Source organism: Equus quagga, unplaced genomic scaffold (assembly GCF_021613505.1).
Source record: "Equus quagga isolate Etosha38 unplaced genomic scaffold, UCLA_HA_Equagga_1.0 205_RagTag, whole genome shotgun sequence".
Lineage (NCBI taxonomy): Eukaryota > Metazoa > Chordata > Mammalia > Perissodactyla > Equidae > Equus > Equus quagga.
Window position 1 is genome coordinate 55404 of NW_025798762.1, and position 22011 is coordinate 77414.

A 22011-nucleotide genomic window follows, 5' to 3' on the forward strand; every position below is an offset into this window, starting at 1 on the left:
AAACTCCTGAGAGAGGAGCATTGCTTCCGGAAGGAGTGGAGGCGGCTGCGAGCTGTGGAATCCACACCCGCCCGCACCTTCGCCGCCAGCCAGCCGGAGCTCTGCGCAAGGCACGCTGGGATCCGCGGATCTCAACCACCGTCACCAAGGCAACCGGCGAGCGCGCGGTCGTCACGGAGACCGGCTAGCGCCTCGGGGAGCGTCGGCCGGCGGCAGCCTTCGCCCGCAGCCCAGGCAGGATGCTTCGCCGGGGCTCTAAGGCCTCTGAAAGGCGAAGGCACTTGAGCGACCGCGTCAGCTGGCAACAAGAGCAGGCGCTGAGCAGCAGCATCTACCTCCTACGAGAGATGGGCCCCACCGGCTTCCTGCTGAGGGAGGAGGAGCCGGAACCCAGGGATTTCCGAGTAACCACCGCCCCCTCCTGGCCTCGCTCCCGCCCTGCCGCCGGGCCCCCGGGGCCGCCCTTGTATCAGGCCCCCCGCAATCCCTGCAGCCGCTCGCTGCCGCACCCCACCTGCCAGTGTTCCAGACTCCAAAGCTATGCAAGTTACAGGGAACTCGAATTTGTTAGAAAAGTTTCATTATTGAAAGTTAGGAGTCCAAATTGAATCCAGCTCTTGGACGATGATGACCCTTAATCTTTAGGCTTGAGAAACTGAGACGTTCTGTATGAATATATGGTTTGCATTACAGGCGTTCTTGGATCAGTTGTTAGCAGTCACTAGCCCTGTAACGCAAACGAAATGAAAATCCTTCAATCTGTTTACGTATCGTAAATATTTGCTAAATAAGATAAATCGGTTTTTCTTTACTCTTTAGTAACTCTCAAGCTATAACAAGAGCCCTTTAAAGTATTGTTTAAATGCCGATGCCTTGGAAAGGTCTTAATGAATAAAAATTCTTTTTAATTTTATTGAAAGACCGCAGATATTTCATATTCGTATATCCCACTCACCGCTCAAAAATCAGCCTCTGCACCACCTCCCAGGAGTTAACTTGGAAAATTTTAATTTAGTGTCATGCATTTTAGGTACTGAATACAGATTACTAGCCGGTGCTTATTTAAGGCATCCTTCTTTTATTTTGTTGCTTACAAAATATTGTATTTAATAAATTGTTTAGTCAATATAGTCTTGGTGAATAAAATTAGTTTCCCTGAATAAAATTAAAGTCAAACAAAAGTACAAAGTACAAAAGTACAAAACAAACAGAAGTCCAAGATGAGCTGTCTTACAAAAGGTTTTTATGGCCATTGCAAGATAGCATTTCCTTTCAGTAAGAAATTTAGAGATTTTTTTTTTTCTAACTTATAAAATTAGATTTCTTTTCACCCACCTGAGTGCAGGTCACTGAAAAAGTCTTAACTGGTAATGCAAGTTGTTGACTGAGGCAAAGAATATGGAAGTGAAAAACCAGCCTAGAGGCTCATGTCAAGACTTTAGATGTCCCAGTAGACTATTCAACATTTTGGAGTCACCTAAACTGAATTGAATTCTCTCTTGAAATCTCTTTTAATCCTGTTATCTATTAACTTAGGTTTACTCTAGCTCTAAAAATTAACTGGAGTGTTTTTTTTTTTAACAATACATTTTTCCCTTAAAGGTTTTTCTAGGAAATCCTCATATTTGTAACTGTTCCACGTTTCTGAAAGGAGGGGAGCTTTGTAAGCATATATGCTGGTGAGTAACTTTGTAATGAAGGTCTTCCACAAAGAAACATCTTGGTATATAAGATGTTTTGCCTTTTTCATGGTTTGAGTACTGCAAGATTAAAGAAATTTGATGTTGGGAGAGTATAAAGGTCAAATGGTCATAGTTTATCAATATACTTGTGGATATTTTATTTCATTCTGAAATTGAGTAAGGTTTAAGTTGAGAAACATACTACCACCTCTGTATGTTTGCAATGTTAATGTTTTTAAGAAGAAAAAAATCAACTTTTAGACTCTCATTAGGTATAAATGTGAAATCTAACTACAAAACAGAAAAAAACTCCCTGATTCACATCACTGATGAAAATTATGTGGCTCATTATGATGTTTGTTTAATTTATTTTCTAAAATAAACATTTGACTATGAATCTTTCAAGATATGAGTAGCACTCTACTGAAGATTACTTCTATCGAATCTGAAATTTTTCTTCTAGTGTCAGGACCTATTTGTAAAAGATTCCTAGAAATGAAAAACAAATTCTTTCCATTTAAAGCCAAATCAACTCATTTTGTTTACCTAAAGTTATACCAATAAATCATTAATTCTATTATTATAGAAAACTTGTAATTGATATTTGAGGGAAAAAAATTAAACAAGAAATTGAGAAAAGAGTATGTATCTCATATTTCTAATGCTTTTCTTTTTGGCAAAAAAATGGTTATGTAGCTGTTATTTCTAATGCTTTTATTTACCAAGTGTTTTGTTTTGCTTTGATCAGTTTTTATTGAGCATCTACTAACATATGTCATTAGCTCTAGTTAACATAAAGATATAAAACATAGTCCTTTAAAACTTGCAATTTGGTTTTGTTATACTTAAAATAGGTTTTTTCTATTTTTATTTTATACCAGTTTCCTCAGGGCAAGGGCATTCTGTTTTAATTTTTATGTAATGTAACTCATTTTTTACAGTATATTAAACCATAAACTGAATGGAAATATACTCCAAGTATTTAATATACTAAAGTATATTTAATATGTTTAAGTAAGAATTTAATATATATTTTCCACTTTAAAAGGAAGCCATATTTCATCTTAATTGGTGATATTTTAAAATATTTTTTCTGTATACATTAAAGTGGTCTATGTAGAAAGTCATTTGGTACTCTACCCAGAAAATTGTTCCATTTCCAAAACTTCCAGGGAAGTTTAAAGGAAGTGCTATGAATACCTGAATGCCCTCACTAGCCTCTCTCTGTGAATGACTGTGTCATAAAAAAATTCATGGACTCACTCTGGCAAATCTCTTTACTGCAAATATCTTTTGTTTCCATTTAGTATACTTTTCTCACATATGCTTATTTTAAAAGATGAATTTAACGACTAACAGAAAACTAATGAAGTTTTAAGTTTATTCATAATACTTTCAGCAATATAAATTCTATAATGTTATTCCTATTCTGAAATTAAAACAAAATAATATCTTTTGAGATTATGTCAGAAGTAAATGTTTTATTTTTCTACTTGTGAATTTTAGGATCTTGTTGAAAAAATTCAAGCTTCCAAGGAATCATGAATGTAAGTTGTATTTTTACTAATTTGAAGTTAGGAAATTTAATCTTTTCTTTATACACATATTCTAAATTTAGACATTTTTCTAGACAATCTGACAACTCTCTGTATCTCCATTTGTTACACTTAAGACAGATGGAACATTTTTCTTTATTAATAAAAAATGTAAATTTATGTATCGTTTTCAAATTTAAAAGAACTTAATAAAAAAAGGAGTGAAACAACGGCCAGTTATTCAGTAGAAAAAATCTCTCTCATGTGTTCTAAGCAAAGACTCACAGTAGTTTCTGTATCTAAAATTATTTTAATTCTGAGAAAAATCACAGACGTAACTTTTTAAATCCCAGAAATAGAAGTTGACATGACACAATAATTTCATTCAAAAGTGTTTACTGACTGACATTTTTATGCAAGAAAAAATATATTTTTTAGAGTAAAATAGTTTTTATGTCAGTACTTAACTTGAGTTTAGAGTCAGGCATATAGTTGTGTAACTTTAAATTCTAGCGTCCTCAAAAATAAAAAAGAAAGGAAAATAATTTTATTACAGGCCATTTGGATTTGTACATTTTATAATAAAGAAACATCATTAGGGAAGTGTTCCCTGCCATCAAGGAGTCATTTGACCTAAATAAGCCCTAGACCTATCTAAGAACTGCCGTGGCACTTTTAAATTTATTAATAAATGTCCATAATATTCATAAAGAATTAAAGTAATAATCAGTTTTTAATTTTTTTCAGAGTATTGGCTCTATTTAGGCAAGTTCATTTCCCCCCAACTATTAAATAAGTATAATCACAATAGGCATTTAAAAGTTATACTAGATAATAATATTAGTTTCGTAGGGATTTTTCTTTTGTGTTCTTCTCTCACTCTACACATTCCCTGAGAAATGTCTCCCATTTTCTGTGTCTCCAGCTGTTACCTCTATGCCAGTGATTTCCATGTCTTAGCAGACCGGTATTTCCATCTGCCTTCTGGGCAGCTAATTTTGAAGGTCCCGCAGGCATTTTAAATACCAAATTTCACCCATATGTGCTCCACTCTTATATTCCCGACCTCACGTATTGGCTTTCTTTTTTCTTTAGTCTCCAAAACTAGAAACCTTAGGATTCTCCTTGATTCCCACCCCCTTCTTCTTCTCTCATATATCTGCTCATTCCACAAAGTCTGTTTGTATGACATCCTACTTACTTCTCAACAGTATCCTCATCTCTCCATCCTCATTCTCACCTTTGTTCAAACTTCATCAGCCCTTAGTACTCTTCTTTCCAGCCTCCTTATTCTCAGTGCCTGCACTTTGTTGCTCCCTCCTTCACACTGTAGACAAAAGATTCTTTCTGAAAGGTCACTTCTCTCTACTTTGTGCTCTCTGTTAATCCCTTCATACGCAACGATTAGGTTGTATGATTTCATACATGTTGTTTTCTTCTCTATTTCTCCATTTTACCCACCTGAATTTAAATGTTTACATCCTTTCCAAAATCTTAGTTGTTCTGTACACTATTTTCCATATCATTTTCAAAAGCTTTTATGCTGGGGCTGTCCGTTAGAAATATGTGAGCCACATATGTAATTTTCTAGTAGCCATATTATAAAAAGTAAAAAGAAACAGGGGAAATTAATTTTAATAATATATTTTAATTTAACCCAATACATCAAAATGTTATGTCAACAGATAATCAATATGAAAATTATGAGATATTTTGTGTGTTTTTTTAATTGTCTTCAAAATCTAGTGTGTGTTTTACACTTAACAGCATATCTCAACTCAGACACTATACTTTCATTGGAAATTCTTGATCTTCATTTAAACTTCATAAAATTTTCAGTTGAAAAATAGTTCACATAGTACCCAAATTGTTACAAACATACTTATAAATGTTCCAATAACTACAGATTATCAGTTTTCAATTTCAATTTAAATGAAATAAAATTTAAAACTCAGTTTCTCACTCACGTTGGCCATATTTCAAGTGCTCAATAGCCACGTGTGACTAATGGCTATCATATTGGACAGTGCAGCTCTACTCAGTTAAATTCAACAATATTTACTGTACTGCGTATCTACTAGGTGCTTTTTATAAATTGAATCATATGAATTGCTAATATTTGGATTTTTTTTCATCCACCAAAACAACAATTTCATATGGATCACCCTAATACTTCATATTGTTTTATCCTGTGTACTTCTTAAAGGCAGAAGCCATGTCTTTTGAAAATGAAAACCATGAATTTTGAAAATTCATGCTTCCTACTAAAATAAAGATTTTCCATATCTCCTGTATTTAAAACTTTTAGTTAGTCAACATTGAGGAAATTCGATATGCACAAATATTCAAAGAAAAAACAAGTCTTAGTGACCTTGAAATTTATCACTTAAATGAAAGCTAGAACAAAAATACATGAAAATTAAAATAATTCAAAGAACGCTATAAACAATTATTTATTAGGATTATGTAAAATATGTACATAAGTGTGGAGGAGATGATTACTACTAATGAAGGAGGAGTGTTTTAAACGTCATTCGTAGATTCTTTTCTAAAACAAATCTGGAAACAATTATTTGCACCCTGGCGTTATATATCAGAAACCCGAACTCTTTTATTTTTGAAGACCTGTAATCATGATCACGCAGAAATTTTATATAAAGATATCAGTTTTTGGACACTGAACATTCTTTTTCCCATCGTCCAACAAAAGTTTCCCAGGAAAACCTAGATTTATTACCTACTGGTTTCTTCTAAATACAATGTCTAGTTAATGCCATCTGTTCCTTTTTCAATTAAATATTTACAAATAAAATTAAAACCACATTAAAGGAATTTTTTTTAAATTCCCACCACTAAGATATACTCAACTTTTTTATTTTCTATTTTCCTTTTTGACTTTATGTATGCCTAACAGTCTGTGGGAATTCTATGTTCTGCTTTTATCACAACTGTTACCTTATGAATATTTTCAATGCTACGTAATCTCTGTAATTAAAGTCATCAATGGCTAACATATTTCACTGAATATAGTATATCATAATTTATTTAACATTATTCCATTGTTAAGCATTTATTTCTAACTACTTGTTATCTTTTTGTACTTGAAGATTTTTATTCTTTCAATTATTTCTTTAGCCTAAAGTCTCATTAACTAGATTTTACAGTAAAAATATTAATATTTTTGTGTCTGCCCCCTATATGTACTGTCAAACTAGTCTTTAAAATACTTTCACGATTTCTAATTTCAGCAATATATCAAAGTTCTGCTAGTTTTGTTAGTTTTTCGATTTATGTTTTAGACACATTTGACCACGTTACCGAAGCATGTAATGAAAGACATTAACAGCATAAAGTCCCCAAAGAAAATAATTAAAGATACATAGAACTATTTTGTAATGTTAATAATATTTCTATAATATTATTTAAAAAGATGAAGTCACACAAAACGGGAAAAAATGCCAGATACAAAGTTCATAATAACCTATTCATTCCTAGTAAATTAAATAAGAAAATAGTTTAAATTCTCCTATACATCTAACATATCCTTAGAAGATCTAAAATGCTTGCAAATAACTTTTTAAATACAAAATACAATATACTTTTGCATTTTTAAATACAAAAATAAATAACATAAAGCAAACAAAACATAATATTCTACTTCTTTATTATCGCTTATTTAGTGTTTTATTCTGTGTCTGTGCCTCATTCTCATGTTGACTCACTTTTCTTTGATGTTAATGAAATTGAATACCTCCTACTGCCTTGTTTCCTATTTGTACTTCTTGTATGAATTATACTTTGGCTATTTATTTATTGGGATAAAACTACAAACTCTTCCTAAATATAGTGATTACCCCTCTTTGCAAATGTTTTCCTAATATTGTAATACACTTTTATATGGCTTTATTAAATTTTGTTATACATATGGATTTTTTGTGTCTTGTTAAAGCTGACTATCTTTTCCTTTCATATGTATTGTTTCAATTCTTTAAAAGCTATCTTTCTTCCATACTATTGATAAAGAGCCCTTTGGAGGTTTTTTCCGCTAGTTTTCTATTTTATTTTTATTTCTCATTATAGCATCCATGTGTCGTTGTGTTGGTGTAAATTGGATGTTGGTATTTGGTTTCAATTAATTAAATTTTCTCCATATTGCCACTCAGTCATCTCAATAACAGTTATTGAATAGTGCTTCTTTATATCTTTGTTTCATAATATTTAGTACTTAGTGAATTCTTATATACTATTTATAGTTTTTTTATAATACATTGTGATGTCCGATAAGGTTAGCTACCTTGTTCTTCCATATAAAAGAATATTCTTTCATAGTCTCATGCGTTCATTTTTCCAAATTAATTTCAGAAGAATTTGTTTCTCCCTTTTATTTTCCAATTCATGTTATACCACATGGAACAGTTTATGGCCAGCTCTTTTTATGAACTTTTATGTTTCAGTATTTCTGCTGCCCTAAAAAATCTTTATTCCCAAAAGCACATCTTTTGTTCTTCATTTTCCTCCCCCTTTTTTTAGAGAGCATATGCTGCTGTGTCTCTGTGACAAATAGCCCTTATCCTCCAAAGTAATGGTCAATTAAAGTATGATACCCTCCCACGTCCCACCTGCCACCCCACCTCAGACAAGGAACAGAGATTTCTGTATTGAAATGTATCTATGATATTTTCAGTGTTTAATTGGGAGTCTTTCTAGTAAAATGGAGCTTTTCATTATCTGGCAAATAATTCTTTAACCTATATGTATTAAAGAATATATAAAGTGAAGAGAACTCAGGGGGACCAATAACACCTGGCATTTAAATTACGGCAGGTTAAGGAGAAGGAGCATGGGGACAGGCAAGGAATAAAGAATTTAGGATGCCCTGATCAAAACAATATGTACTTAGAACACAATTTCTTGTAAGGACAGTAGGATGGAGAAAATTTAGCATTCAAAGAACGCACATACAAGGGTACAGACGATATAGCTTCTAATAGATTGTCCTGAGGAATACTGACCAAATCACTGAAGGACGCTTGTAGACACGTGAAACTGAGACAGGAAAATAGGCACAATTATTTGAGTCTTGCTCTCCCATTATCCGTTCATTCATTTACTTATCTAACAAATATTAATTACACTAATTACTCAAACATGCTTGTTTCCCCTTGATGTATTTGCACCTATTTGTTTTAATACTCGTGTATCTTGATAAAATATTTGTTTATGGACAAGTTGAACAGATCAAAATGTAAGACATGATTATAACACCAACCCAAGGATGAACACTATCATATAATAATCCAAAACTCTTCCAATGCACTGTTTGCACTGACTTTTCAGTAACAAGAAAAAAAAGAGAGAATTTCCATTCTTTTTATAAATGACTCTTCCCTGACTTTTTGGCTCTGAAAGAAATACAAAAGTGGTAAAAGTCAGTGTAATAATTCAACCAAAACCGTCTTTCTGATCTTTGAAAGAAAATTCTAACTTTCAGCATAAGTTGTTACATTTCTATATCTCCAATTTGCCACTGAATTTTCGTACTTGGGGATTTTTCCCTAGCTGCGTTGCAGTTAGGTCTTGTGGAAGGAGAAATCAATGATCTGCTTCGGGGGATACACCGAGTTCAAACTCCTCAACGAGGAACGAATGACACAAATGCACATATTGAAGAAGATGGGTACATTAAACAGAAAGAAATTGCTTCAGATGATATCTGCTCTATTTGTCAAGAAGTACTTTTGGAGAAAAAGCTCCCTGTCACCTTTTGCAGGTGACATGTTTTTTTTCTTTAGATTCTAAAAACTTATGAAAAAATTCTAATTTAATAAATTTGTAATTGTGTTATAAGACATGTTGATAGAGAAACAATATATGTTTAAACAATTACATTTAATTGGCCTTCTTTTGTTTCCTAATGTGTATGTTGTGAGATGTCCTGTTCTTACGCTAAATATTTCTGGGCTACATTGTAAAGGGTGAAAATTAAAACAACGCCACTTAATTCCCCTTTCCACTTTAAGTTATTAAAATAGGATAATTTTTACTTTTTTGTTTTATAGACGTGAATAAATGCCATAACTTCGAGGAGTTACAAAGAGTTTTCTGAAAGTAAAGATTAATTTACCTTAAAATTATAAAAATTCTTTTTGCTTTTTCAAACTTCTATCTTTAAACTTAAATAGTTCAAAATTTCACTTATAGACAAATGTTTATTGAGAGTGTAATATTTATATTATTCTTCAAGGCACTGTAAAGTTGGACTTGGAAAATTTGGGTAATCATTTGCTACTAAGCTTTTTTATTCTTTTTTTCACCTGATTATTTGCCCAAATTCTCATCCACATTGTAGTTTTTTATATGGCTATGCTTCTATTGCATATTTTAAAATTATTAACTATTTCCACAAATATTATTTCTCTCAGATATTTACTGAGTGCTACCACATATTGTGTGATTTCTAGAAAAATGAGGTGACATCTCTGCTTTCTGTGATGCCTTCTATTTAAAAAATAATTATTATTGTTACCATTTTTTGTTTTGTCAAGACTGTATTCATTCTCACTTTTAAAATAAAAAATAATTTAATAACGCAAAATATTTTACCACCATTTCATTGGACTGGAGGATTTGTTTGGAGTTCTGATGTACTAAATTTAAGATGATAGATTTATTGTGTTCCAATAAGATAAATAGATAGATAGATGGATAAAGAAATAATAAAATAGAATAAAAATAAAATAGAATAATAAGATAGAAAGATGGAAATAGATAGATAGATAGATAAAGATAGATAGATGGATAACTTTGCTGTATACAAATTGGTAAACAAATTTTATTTCTAACAGGTTTGGCTGTGGCAATAGTATTCATATAAAATGCATGAAGATCTTAGCTGATTATCAGGATATATCGAACACCTCCATGCTGAAATGTCCTCTGTGTAGGCATGAGTTTTCACCCTTAAAACTTATTTTAGAGGAATTCAAAAACTCTAGCAAACTTGTAACTGCAGCTGAGAAAGAACGACTGGACAAACACCTTGGAATTCCCTGTAATATCTGTAAACAATTTCCAATTGAGGGGACATGTTACAAGTAAGTGTCATCAGTGAAATTATAAACACGTATTCCTTTTTTTTAACTTTAGGAAACTCTGAGCGTTAGAGCACCAGTCTTCTAGGCTGCCTTCCTCCTCTGCGTAGTGTGTTTGCCTTAAGTGAGGGCTGCTTACTGGGATTTCCAGACTGGTGATCTCTGTCAGCTCAGTACCTCAAGAACTGCAGTTGTTATATTTTCTTCACTTACACCAAAGTATTGGCCATGCACTCCAGTCTAGATTGAGTCTAAAGTAGCATCCTACCCTGGAAGCTCTGGACATAGGCTTTGTTGCTTTGGCCAAGATAAGTTTCCAAGCTAAGAGCTCTGCTAGACCTCTCACTCCTGTAACTTTCTTTGAACCACCAATGAGATCATGGCCAGAAGCTCCTAGGATTGAGCCAGAGGGATATTGACTAGATTGACTAAATATTTAATCGAATTCTCCCTACTCCATATTGCAATGAGTACATTTTGTTTTCTTTCGTATCTTATACCTCAACAAAAACAACAACAAGATGCAGGTATTTCTCATTTTATTGCACTTCACTTTATTGAGCTTTGCAGATACTGCGTTTTTTACAAATTGAAGGGCTATGGCAACCCTGCATCGAGCAGATCTATCGGTGCCATTTTTCCAACAACATTTGTTTACTTCGTGTCTCTGTGTCACATTTTAGTAAGATATGTTCATTGTTGTTTTAGATATAATGCTATTGAACACTTAAAAGACTACAGTATGGTATAAACATAACTTTCATATGAACTGAGAAAACAAAAACATTGTGTGACTTGATTTATTGCAATATTCGCTTATTGCAGTGGTCTAGAGCAGAACCTGCGGTAGCCCCAAGGTGTGTCTGTACTTATTACAGAAAACAATTTTCATTACTTTTGTGAGTAATCTCCAAACATTCCCACAATTGCCACAATAAAACATCTATTAATTCCTATGCTTAGAAAATTCCTTTCTTAATTAAAATTTGAGTTTGACTATATGTTTAAGAAGAAAATACTTTGTTTCAATCTTAAAAAATTTTTGAAAATTTTTACTTTTCAGTCTTCTTGGAATAACATTATGATGAACCCAATTAATATATCTTTTTAAACCCTCTGATAAGACCATAAAAATTTTTTTGTCACCCCAACAGCAAATGATACCTTTCTCCTTTGAACTGTTTTAGTCCTTTGTTTTCTCTATGTGTCACATAGAAGAAAATCAGCCAGAGCACCATTAGCAAAAGTTTTCATTGGAAAATGGCTGGCCAGAGAAGGCTGCAAAGGAGCATTTAAATTGAGGGAGAAGGGCAGAATTTTCATAGAGGTTTAGGAGAAAATGTTCAGCTGGTTTCAAGAATGTTGGCTAAAGAGGGCTCTAGGAAAAGGAAAGATTTGGATCTTCAGTATTGACAGCCATTGTTCAGGCAATTTAAATTTTTTCAAGAGGGATGGATAAGAACAGCAAAGGGCTGAGGTGACAAGTGAAAGAAGGGGTTGAGAGGAGCAGCCCTGGAGGACAAGGACATGGAAGAGCCACAGTGTAAAATTCTTAGTCCTCACAGTCATGTATTCCTCAAATTGTTCTTGTGTGGTTTTAGTAAACTATTTCAAATCTTGCTTTGAAGTATTTTGTTAATGACAGTGCACTCCTCTGTCACTCTGAGCTTTCTGACTGATCTTTCTGTCCTCGTGGATGGCTCTTCCTCGTACACCTCAGTACGGGCATCTCCACTGTTCTGCTCCCTGCCCACTGCTCTACACACGCCTTTGAGAATAATTCTCCTCTGTGATCTTGGCTCACAATTATTCACCTCTCTGTCAATCTCCTTTTACAAATTCAAGAATGCATTTCCAACGTGTGTGACTTCACCCTCCTTCCATTCCCTCAAATGCTGACATTTCAGTTATCAGCGTGCAAAACTGTTTCCACAAGTTTTATGGACAGATTGAGTAGGAAACAAGATAAACTAGAAAGCTTTTCAGTTCCTTCTTCATTCGAGTTTCACAATGTAGCTACTTATCTTTTGGGAAGTTAATTTCAAAAATATGATATATATGTTAAAATATAGAGATGGTTAACTTTTTCTAGCCCAGCATATTTTGATGTATCAAATAAACTGCACCATAGCTCTGACCAATTAATGTTAATTATTAAGAATCTTCCCTGTATGTATAGATAGCAATAATGAATAAATTAGTGCTTGCTGCTAAGATGTCTAAAAAACATATTTTCCAAAATTTCTCATGGAAATCTTCTAAATCTTTGATAACTTGAGGAAGAATATAAGTTTATTTGATTACTGCTTAAAATATTTTTTAATGAATATTGATGCAAGTAAATTAAAATTCTGTGCTGTGGCAAAATTTTTATAAATGATATAAGTTTGAGATAAGCTTCTGTGGAAAGTGAATTTTTTTTAGATTTATCAATAGTTTTAATTGAGAACTTTTTATACATATAGCTTTTTCCATTTTGTGAGGGAAAAGAGAGAATAGAATACAATTCCTGTCTTTAAGAAGTGTTCTGCTAAGTATAACTCTAGCATTCATGAAAGAATTGGAAAACACTGGATAATCAAATGGTAGAATATCTAATAGGCTGCAGATCCTATAGGAATTTAGAGAAGGAGGTAAACAAAGGCTAAAGTACTGCAGGAAGACATGATGGAAGGGATGGATGATAGGGAAAATAATACCCTCCCAAATACATCCACATTTTTATGCTGGGAACCTGTATGTTAGGTTATCTGTCATAGGGGAATTAAGGTTGCAGAGATGGATTTAAGATTGCTAATCACCTGACCTTGAAATAAAGAGATTATCCTAGATTGCCTGGGCCCAGTATAATCAGAATGGTTCTTAAAAGTGGAAGAGGGAGGCAAGGAAGAGAGTAAGAGGGAAATGTGACTATAGAAGACAGGCACAGAGAGATGTTGCACTGCTTGCTTTGAAGATGGAGGAAAGGGCCACAAGCTAAGCTAAGGAATGTGGACAGCCTTTCCAAGATGGAAAGGGCAAGGAAACAGATCTCCAGAGCCGCCAAAAAGAAATGCAACCCCGCAGACCCCTTGATTTTAGCCTGTTGAGACCCATGTCAAACATCCATCCTACAAAATTTCTAAGATAATAAATTTGTGAAGTTTAAGCTGCTAACGTTGTAATTTGTTATAGTAGCAATAGGAAACAAATACAGGTTGAGATTTAAGGTAGGCTTGTCATATCTGCATAGTTCCCAGGAAATTTTGGCTAAAATTTTTTACCAAAAAAAATCAAAATAATTGGATTTTCTTCTATGTTTTGGTGTTTTTCATCTTTAGGTGTACCAAATGTATAGAATATCACTTATGCCAGGAATGTTTTGATAGCTGCTACCATCTTTCTCACCCATTTACATTTCGTGAGGTACAGTATCCATCTTGATTTCGTATAGCATTTACATTGTCCTGTTGTAAATCTGAGTAAAGTAAATCTAAGAATAATAAGAATAGATGACACTTTGAAATAGAACTGACCTGTTTTTAATAAAAACCTAAGACCATATTTTTAGGAAAGCTCCTTTTCATAGGGACTTACAAGGCAACTAGTTCTCACATTGGTAATTTACAAAATCCAGCACAATAACAAACATCTGATGACATTATACATAAATCCTAAAGATAGGAATTGCAGCCATCAAACTTGAAAGTTCATTTTTAAAAAAGATCTTGGCATTACAAATTGACTTACCATAACCTTAACAACCATTTGTGGTTTTAAAATTTCTTACATCAACAATAATGAAATTCATGGAATTCTATGCAAACTTTTGAACCATACACTTAAAAAGTAAGTATCTCCTGGTGCTAAAGAAAAATGCAACTTTCTACTTACTACGAAAGTTAAAACATCTACAGTTCCCATTATCAATTAATATTTTTACCTTAAAAAGTAATGCTGTTATAGTAGCTGTGCAATAGTATATTAGCCTCACTAATAATTTCTAAATTCTTTAATGTGGTAAAAAAATAGGTCTGTTAAAAAATGATGTCTTTATTATTCATATTATTATGTTATTGATATTCAACTTACTAATTTTAATCTACAAAATAAAAATTTCAATGATTTGCAAAGTAACATCTACTTTTTACCTATTACAGAAGAGAAATCAAAGATGGAAGTCACTAGAAGGAAGATCAGATGAAATTGTAAAAAATAGAGATGTTAAAAATGAGATAGAAGAAAAGATACCACATTTTCAAGAAAAGCAAGGGTAAGATTCTCACTGAAGTTTACATTTCTTGTATGAGTGGGGATATTTAAATGATTTTTCAGTTTGAACAAGTTTTATTCATTCCTTTATTCGATAAATATGTGTTGAGCACTTATTATACACCAGATGACACTATAATGTGCAAGTGAAGCGCGAGGCTCTAGAGTCCGGCTGTCTGAATCCAGTCCTATTTCAACCGCAAGTTGGCTATTGTGACTTTTGGCCTAATTACTTCACTTCTCTCCACCAAATATTTTTCATCTTTAAAATGGGGATAATTATAGAACCAGCCTCATAGGAATTTTGTGAGTATGTAATGAATTAATACACACAGTAAATATTCAAATAACGTCTATTATTATTATTAATTCTACCAGAGATTGTACTAGATATTAGGAAGATAGATGTTTTCCTCAGTAATTAAATGATCATCTAAATAAATGTAAAATTAAAACTGACATAAGTTATATAAAGAAAAAATATAGGGGGATTTGATATTTGCTTTGAAGTAATTGGCCTCTAGGGGAAGGAAGTCTTCTCCGCCTCATTCCCCGTCTCTTCCACCTGCCTGGAGGAAGAGAGCTGAGTGGGTTGGTTGTATTTCAGAGCACTGGGCTATTTACTAGTCGACAGGCCTCCAGACCTTGCATCATACTCCTTATCCATTAAAGAACATTAAACATGCTATGTATTATTAACATATTAGGTACACTATAAAACATACAAAAGAGATCATTTAAAAGGATGGGATAAAATTGAAATAATTAAAAAAATGATTTCAATGAATTAACGCAAAGAAATTTTGCTTATGTATATATATATATATATATATTTATATGTATATTTCTATCCAACCCAGTAGATATTTAGCCTGAGGTTACTCCACCCTCTCAAGACCACCGTTCCTGTGGAGCGTAAAATGCCTTGTGGGTATAAAATGAGCCTATACAAGGGCTCTCCAGCTCCATTTCCCCTGGCCCTGGCTAGGTATCACACTTCAACCTATTAGAATGAGAAATTGTGTAACTAAGGATTTAGGAGATATTGTTGGGGGAAGCAAGAGAATATTAGGGGTAGCAGGACATTCTAGGCAGAGAAAGCAGAATAAATGAAAGAGTTTCAAGATAAAGAAAGTGGTTAACATGGGGCCGGCCCGTGGTGTAGTGGTTAAGTTTGTGCGCTCTGCTTAGGTAGCCTGGAGTTCACAGGTTTGGATCCTGGGCGTGGACCTAGCAGTGCTGGTCAAACCATGCTGTGGTGGCATCCCACATAAACTGTAGGAAGATGGGCACAGATGTTGGTTCAGCAACAGTTTTCCTCAAGCAAAAAGAGAAAGATTGGCGACAGATGTTAGCTCAGGGCCAATCCTCCTCACACACAAAAAAAAGTGGTTAACAACCTTAAATAATAATAAAAATACACAGTTTCTTTTTTTTCACTTGATAAATAGATGACTTTGGTAAAAGGAATTTCTGTAGCATGGTGGAAGTATAACTACAGAGTAATAAGAAGTGTAAACTTTTCTGAAGAATACATTTGAAATTTGTTCTGAATTACTTTTGAATAATATAGAAATGCATCTCACCTTTTAACCAAGATTTTGTTTTTAAATATTTGTTTTATCTGTTGCTAATGCATCAAATAGCAGTTAATTTACATTATATGATCTTAGCTATGTTGGTTGGTACTTTTAGATTCATATTAACATGGTGCAACAATACTGAAGTAGCAAGTCTATACCCCAAGGGAAAATGAGTTTCCTCATAGATTACGATCTACCAATTTTCATAGTAGCCTGGAATATTTCATGTGGCTTACCGTGCACCTAACTTCCTACCAGATGGCTGAGTGAATTGGGTTATATTTTTCTAAACACAAGCTTAAGTATTTGCTCAGACTGAAATAGTTTGAGTATATGCTTCTCTGATTTCACTGATGTGAAAAGTGCAAATCAAAAAATTTCAGGTTGGTATTTTTATTTGAAGTGACTAAATTGAATTTTGTTCTTTATGAAGTTGATGTTGAAGTTGGGTCCATCTTGTTCAGGACCAATACAATAGATTTTTTTTAACTTTACAATGTATGAGATTTATTATCTTCAGTTCAAGAAAACATTGTATGCGTTTGCATTATTTATATGGAGGTTATTACCTGTGCTATTGATTACTTCCCGATCTGTAATCACTTGTGAACATCTGTGTCTCTCTGCTGCTTCTCATTCAGCCAGGTTTACACACCCAAACACGTGGTAAAGTCACTGCCTCTCATACTGATTACAAAGAAGAGTAAGCTGCTTGCTCCAGGTTTCCAGTGTCGGCTTTGTTTGAAGGCATTTTGTCTTGGTCAACATACAAGATTGCTACCATGTACTCACAAGGTAGAAGTCATATCCTTTTAGTTTGACTTTCCCTGTAGGGCCAGTTTTCACAAATGAAATGACAGTGTACATCTCTCCTTTTACTCTTTTAGTCGTGTTATGTGCAGAGATGTCCAAATTGAACAGTATCCATAGGAGAGTTTCAGCAGACACTATTGCGAAGGCAGTTCTGCGCACTAAGGATGGCTTCCTATTGACTAGGACTCGTTTCTGTGTATACTGTCTAGGAAAGATAAAATGGCATTTTAAATTAGATTCTTTTATCTACATTTGATATTAGTAAAAAAAAAGCTTATAGAATACTAACTTCATGTATTTTTTTGATTCTTTGGATGGAACAGAAATGCTTAATTTGACATGGTTAATTAGTATTTCAAATGAACTTGTTACAGCACCAAGTGAGTCCTCTCCTTGGTAAAGTAAAATCAAAACCTACACCAGGAATAGTTGTCATACAAAGCAGAATTTTATTTACATCATGCAGCAAACAAAATGGAGACCATAGGGAATAATTTCACGGAGCTATGGCTCCCTGAACAAGGAGAATTCATGCCTTTTATTTGGGGTAGAGAATGAATATGCAAGAGGGAAATTTTGTTATTCCATGTAGAGGTGGGCGTGGACTGGCGCATGTGCAGTTTAAATATGTTTCCACCTACATCACACATCGTGTTAATAAGGCTGTAGCTCCTCTCGGGTCAGTGAGTCTAGTACAATAATGAAGCAAAGGTTACTTTTGTACATTTTTTCATTCTTTGGCACAGGTGTTCTTCCTGTGGTATGGTTTGGGCCAGTCTGAGCCAGTTTAAGCCGGTGGGTGGCTGTTCATCCCCCTGAAAAACAACTTTAAGGAACAATTAAATGTTGTTGGAACTTCCTTTAAGAAACTCGGGGCAGATAGCTGGTGACAGACTCACTGGAATCAAAGTCTAGCATTGCTTGATCTCTATATAGTTGGTAACCTGTACAGTAAACTGTGTAGTGTATTTTCTGAGATAAAGTTGTTTCAGTAAATAAACATTTGTAGCTTTAGAATCACCCTTGCTTAAAATGTCTGAAAGTTTTTCTTCCCAAGAATGTGGTTTGTTCTTTTGTATCTTACCATCATCAGATCCATTTTCAACTCCAGTTAGTTATGACTGTTTTTATTACTTAATAATTTTCATTCATTAGAAAGCAACAGTGAAAGTAATGGCTTGAGTAAGTAGTGAGTTTTTAACAAAATTACAAAAATGATTATCTGTGGAAAGCTTTCCATTTTAATGTTGAAAATGGAGATCAGCCCATAACCAATTGTATTTTTAAGAGAATCTCTTCAAAATATTTCCAATAAACTTGATAAATTATAATTACCTTCCAATTTAGCTAAATAGTTGTAATAGTAACACAATAATGAAAGTGGGGAAAATTTACATAGGCAATATACATTATAAACATGATAATTATATCTCTGATTAACATAACTTTTTTTTTTAAGTTTCATAGGAAATGTATTGACAGTTGGTTATTCCAAAAGTGCAATTCATGCCCTATTGATGGACAAGTTATATATAATCCTTTAATCTGGAACAATACAGCAGTGAATGGACACGCACATCAGTCTGTTTCAAACACAGACATCACTCATCTGTCAAAGCAGCAAGAATCAGAACTTTTTATTCCTGGTACTGGATTAGTCTTAAAACAAAATAGACTTGGAATTTTACCTGGCATACCTGAATGTAATTCTGAAAAGTTAAATACACCTCAAAGTCCGACAGATACCTATCAGAATATAACAGTTGATGATCTATTCTCTATCAAATTAGATGATTCAAATTCAAGAAAATTAATCTATGAATATAAAATTAGCCAGCATTTCCCCAGGTATCTTCAAGATTTACCGTCTGGATCCTTTGGGAAAATATCATCTCAAACATTTCTTCCTTCCATTGCTCACAAGAATATTATATGTCCCGCTGGAATGGAAATCCCGTGTATCAATGAAAAATACCACACTCGTCAAAGCCAGAAGATGACCAAAGACTGTAAACATATTAAGCACAATCCAAAGAAAACTCTTGGTACTAAAATAAGAGAGAACAACACGAGATCAAATTCTTTCCTTCCAGAAGATTTAAATCATATTGCCAACTGGGATACAACTAAACCTAATTTGTCTAAAAGGTATAATAATTGTGCGGGGAAAATTAGACAAAAATGTAGTCATCTATCAAGAAGGCCTATATCTCACCCTTTAAATACAAAAAGTACTGAGCTATCTTTAATACTGGAGGGAATTCAGTTATAAAAATGTATTTTTGATTAACATCAGAAAATATTTGAATATGGAACATAAGAATGTTTTATGTAGAACATAAAAAACACTACATACTCATGACAAATGTATAGAAAATTCTCTGTTGTTATTTTCCCTACTCGTCTCTGAATAATGACACTTAAAGGAAATGACCCCATTCCTTATAAAACTTAGAGCATCAGGTGTCTTGATGAAAATGTTCAGGATGTTTTGAATTATAAATAATTTTTGGAACTTTTATATCTGATTTTACACTAATTAAAATAATTACTTTTGCTAAAACTAAGAAAATAGGTTTTCCTTGTGTTGAGTCACTGTTTTCAAGCATTCCACTTGGTAGCATATAACATGCAGGGATTCTTTCCAGGTACTTAGATGTTTTTTGCATTTTCGTGCACTAATAATCACCACAAACTTAGAGATAAGTCCAGATGGTAGTTTTCTTTTTTATTTTATTTCCTTAAAGAAGTCTTCTTATATGTAAAATGAAATAAAAAATACTTATAATGCTATAAGCTATGCCAAGTTAATAACGGTTTTACTATTTTATTTTCAAGAAACTTAGAAGTACTACTAAATTTCTTGATACAATCAATATTAAAGGATCTGTTTTTTGGAACTAGCTCTATTTTGAAAATAACTAACATTGTTCCAAAATGTCGATTTGAAAAATGTAACCCTTAGGTTCTTATTTTGTCTATTTTTAAATGTTGTGGGTCAGTAGCTACTTAAATTTTATTTTTTTAAAAAACTGATAATTTCATTGATTTTTATTATCTGTAACAAGGGAAAAAACCTCACATAATATTTGTCATGATCGTGATGGAATGCATAGTTTTATGAAACAAATCTTGAATCTGTCAAGCAGAGAAAGTTCTTTGAAAATAGCATTTGAATTTAAAGAAATAATTAATTAAGTTGAGGTTAATCACAGACAGAAAGTAATTACTAAAATGTATTTCAAACACAGTAACTGAGAGTTAATTAGAACGTGAGCTGCATTTAAAACATGAATGGAAAGTTTGGCTTGTTTCTGATGTATAAATGGAGGGCCAAATATATTTGTCAGCAATCCAGGGTTTTATCAGCCTTTTTTTTTTTTTGGTAAGGTAAGGTGAAGGAAACTGAAAAATAACTTTCCAATTAATAAAATATTATTTATGTTCTAATAGATATTGCACTCTCTTTTTAAAAGAATCCTTCAAAAAAGGATAGAATATGCTTTAAAAAGCAAAACATATGAAATAGCTATAAAAGAATAATAAGAAATTGGGGTGCTAGTAGAGAAAAATAATGATGCTGGAAAATTCATTTTTCAGTTAAAAGAAAGATATAATATGGACACTATTCCTATAGTAGTCAAACTCATTAATGATCATTCTGCAATTATTATTTGTTTTATTATTGTAGTAGCATATACACAAAGTAGTCTACCCCTGATTACAAAAGGAGACTAGAGACCAACTGCTAGAGTAACAGTTTCTTGTGACTGTCTGAACAAGCTTCCCCAGCAAGAGTCAGGGATGTGGATTAGGCGACAAAGTGGGGGAAGTTAAATAGTTCTTTGGTTTGTTATTTATTAGACAAAATAAATTTCACAAAAGGAGTCTGATTTCTAAGAATAAACGTCACCCTGTTTATGAGGAAGTCTAAATGGCCTGAAATGAACGTAATACAGACCCCTGAGCAGTGGTGAATGACGTGGCAGGCTGGTCAGAGGCCTAGAAGAAGGATTGAAAGATTGCAGACAAGCAGGTTAGGTGTGGATGGACATATGGACTTCCCAAAGCTCCACGCATTGGGAGAATTTTCTGTCATTGCTGTCTTTCAAGGCCACTCCTAGTGAGGAGTTGGCCATGCATTTTCGATTTGTACTCACATATCCAGCCAACCCATCCAGAAACCAAGCCCAGGTTTTTTTCTCTGTCAGCTGGTCATAGGTATTAGCCAAAGGAGCGACACTGGTCTAACATTATCCAACTTTGCTGGATAACATCAAGGGTTGGGCTCTCTGCTCGTGTAGCTTGCCTTCTGATACTGCTCATGCTGTCTGGATGTACCACTTCCATATCATGATGGACTGCTGCTGGGCCCAAGCAACTTTATGACCTGATGGATCTGACAGATCCCAGCTCATGATGGGCATTTGTGGATACGTGATCAATCAATTGATGTCCCACGGTCAGAGACTCCAACTCTACCAGGGCATGCCATGTGTTGTTTTTCAAAAGGCAAATTTCATAGCCTTGTTCCAAAACCTCTGGAACCCACATGACATCCCTCTCTTGGGCTTGCCATCCAGTCCACAGGTCATCTTTACCCATCACCAATACCTCTAATACCATAGGGTCTTCCAGGTTGTATGGCCCAAGCAGCAGAACTGCTTACACCACTGTCTGGACCTGTGGCAGAGCTCTTTCCTGCTCTGGGTCCCACCAAAGCTGACAGCCCTTAGCGTCATCCAGCATATGGGCCACAGCAGTATTCCCAGGTGTGCATTAGTGGAATATGCTGCTCCATAACTCACAGACACCAACCGGGTGTTAAGCTTCCTTTTCTTGTTGTGGGAAATGCAAGATAGGATCATTTGGCTTTTATTTTGGAGTAGAAATCCTGGCATGCCTCTGTCCATAGGAACCCTAAAAATTTTACTAAAGTGAAGTCCCTGAATCTTTCTGGGTTTATCTCCCATCCTCAGGAGCACGTGTGTTTTACGAAGGAGCATGATAGCATTTCTTGCTTATCTGACCTAATTAACATAATGGCACTGATGTG

At 33.9% G+C, this 22011-nt stretch overlaps 1 protein-coding gene across 1 annotated transcript; it reads left to right on the top strand.

Annotated features, from left to right (window-relative positions):
- The first annotated feature begins 213 nt into the window (after positions 1-213).
- LOC124233564 (E3 ubiquitin-protein ligase ZSWIM2-like) lies at positions 214-19227 on the top strand. Its single transcript, XM_046650708.1, has 9 exons — positions 214-404; positions 1603-1679; positions 3189-3229; positions 8777-8987; positions 10063-10311; positions 13629-13713; positions 14448-14560; positions 16784-16937; positions 18415-19227. Exons 1-9 carry the CDS (start codon positions 240-242, stop codon positions 19225-19227), a joined length of 1908 nt encoding a protein of 635 aa, XP_046506664.1. The 5' UTR covers positions 214-239.
- Positions 19228-22011: the final 2784 nt, after the last annotated feature.

What these genes read in the sequence shown, in the direction of transcription:
- LOC124233564 (XM_046650708.1), top strand. Translation starts at nt 240, where the DNA reads ATGCTTCGCCGGGGCTCTAAGGCCTCTGAAAGGCGAAGGCACTTGAGC. An exon ending in CGGAACCCAGGGATTTCCGA is followed by an intron (nt 405 to 1,602) that starts GTAACCACCGCC and finishes TTTCCCTTAAAG; the next exon opens with GTTTTTCTAGGAAATCCTCA. An exon ending in ATTGAGGGGACATGTTACAA is followed by an intron (nt 10,312 to 13,628) that starts GTAAGTGTCATC and finishes TTTCATCTTTAG; the next exon opens with GTGTACCAAATGTATAGAAT.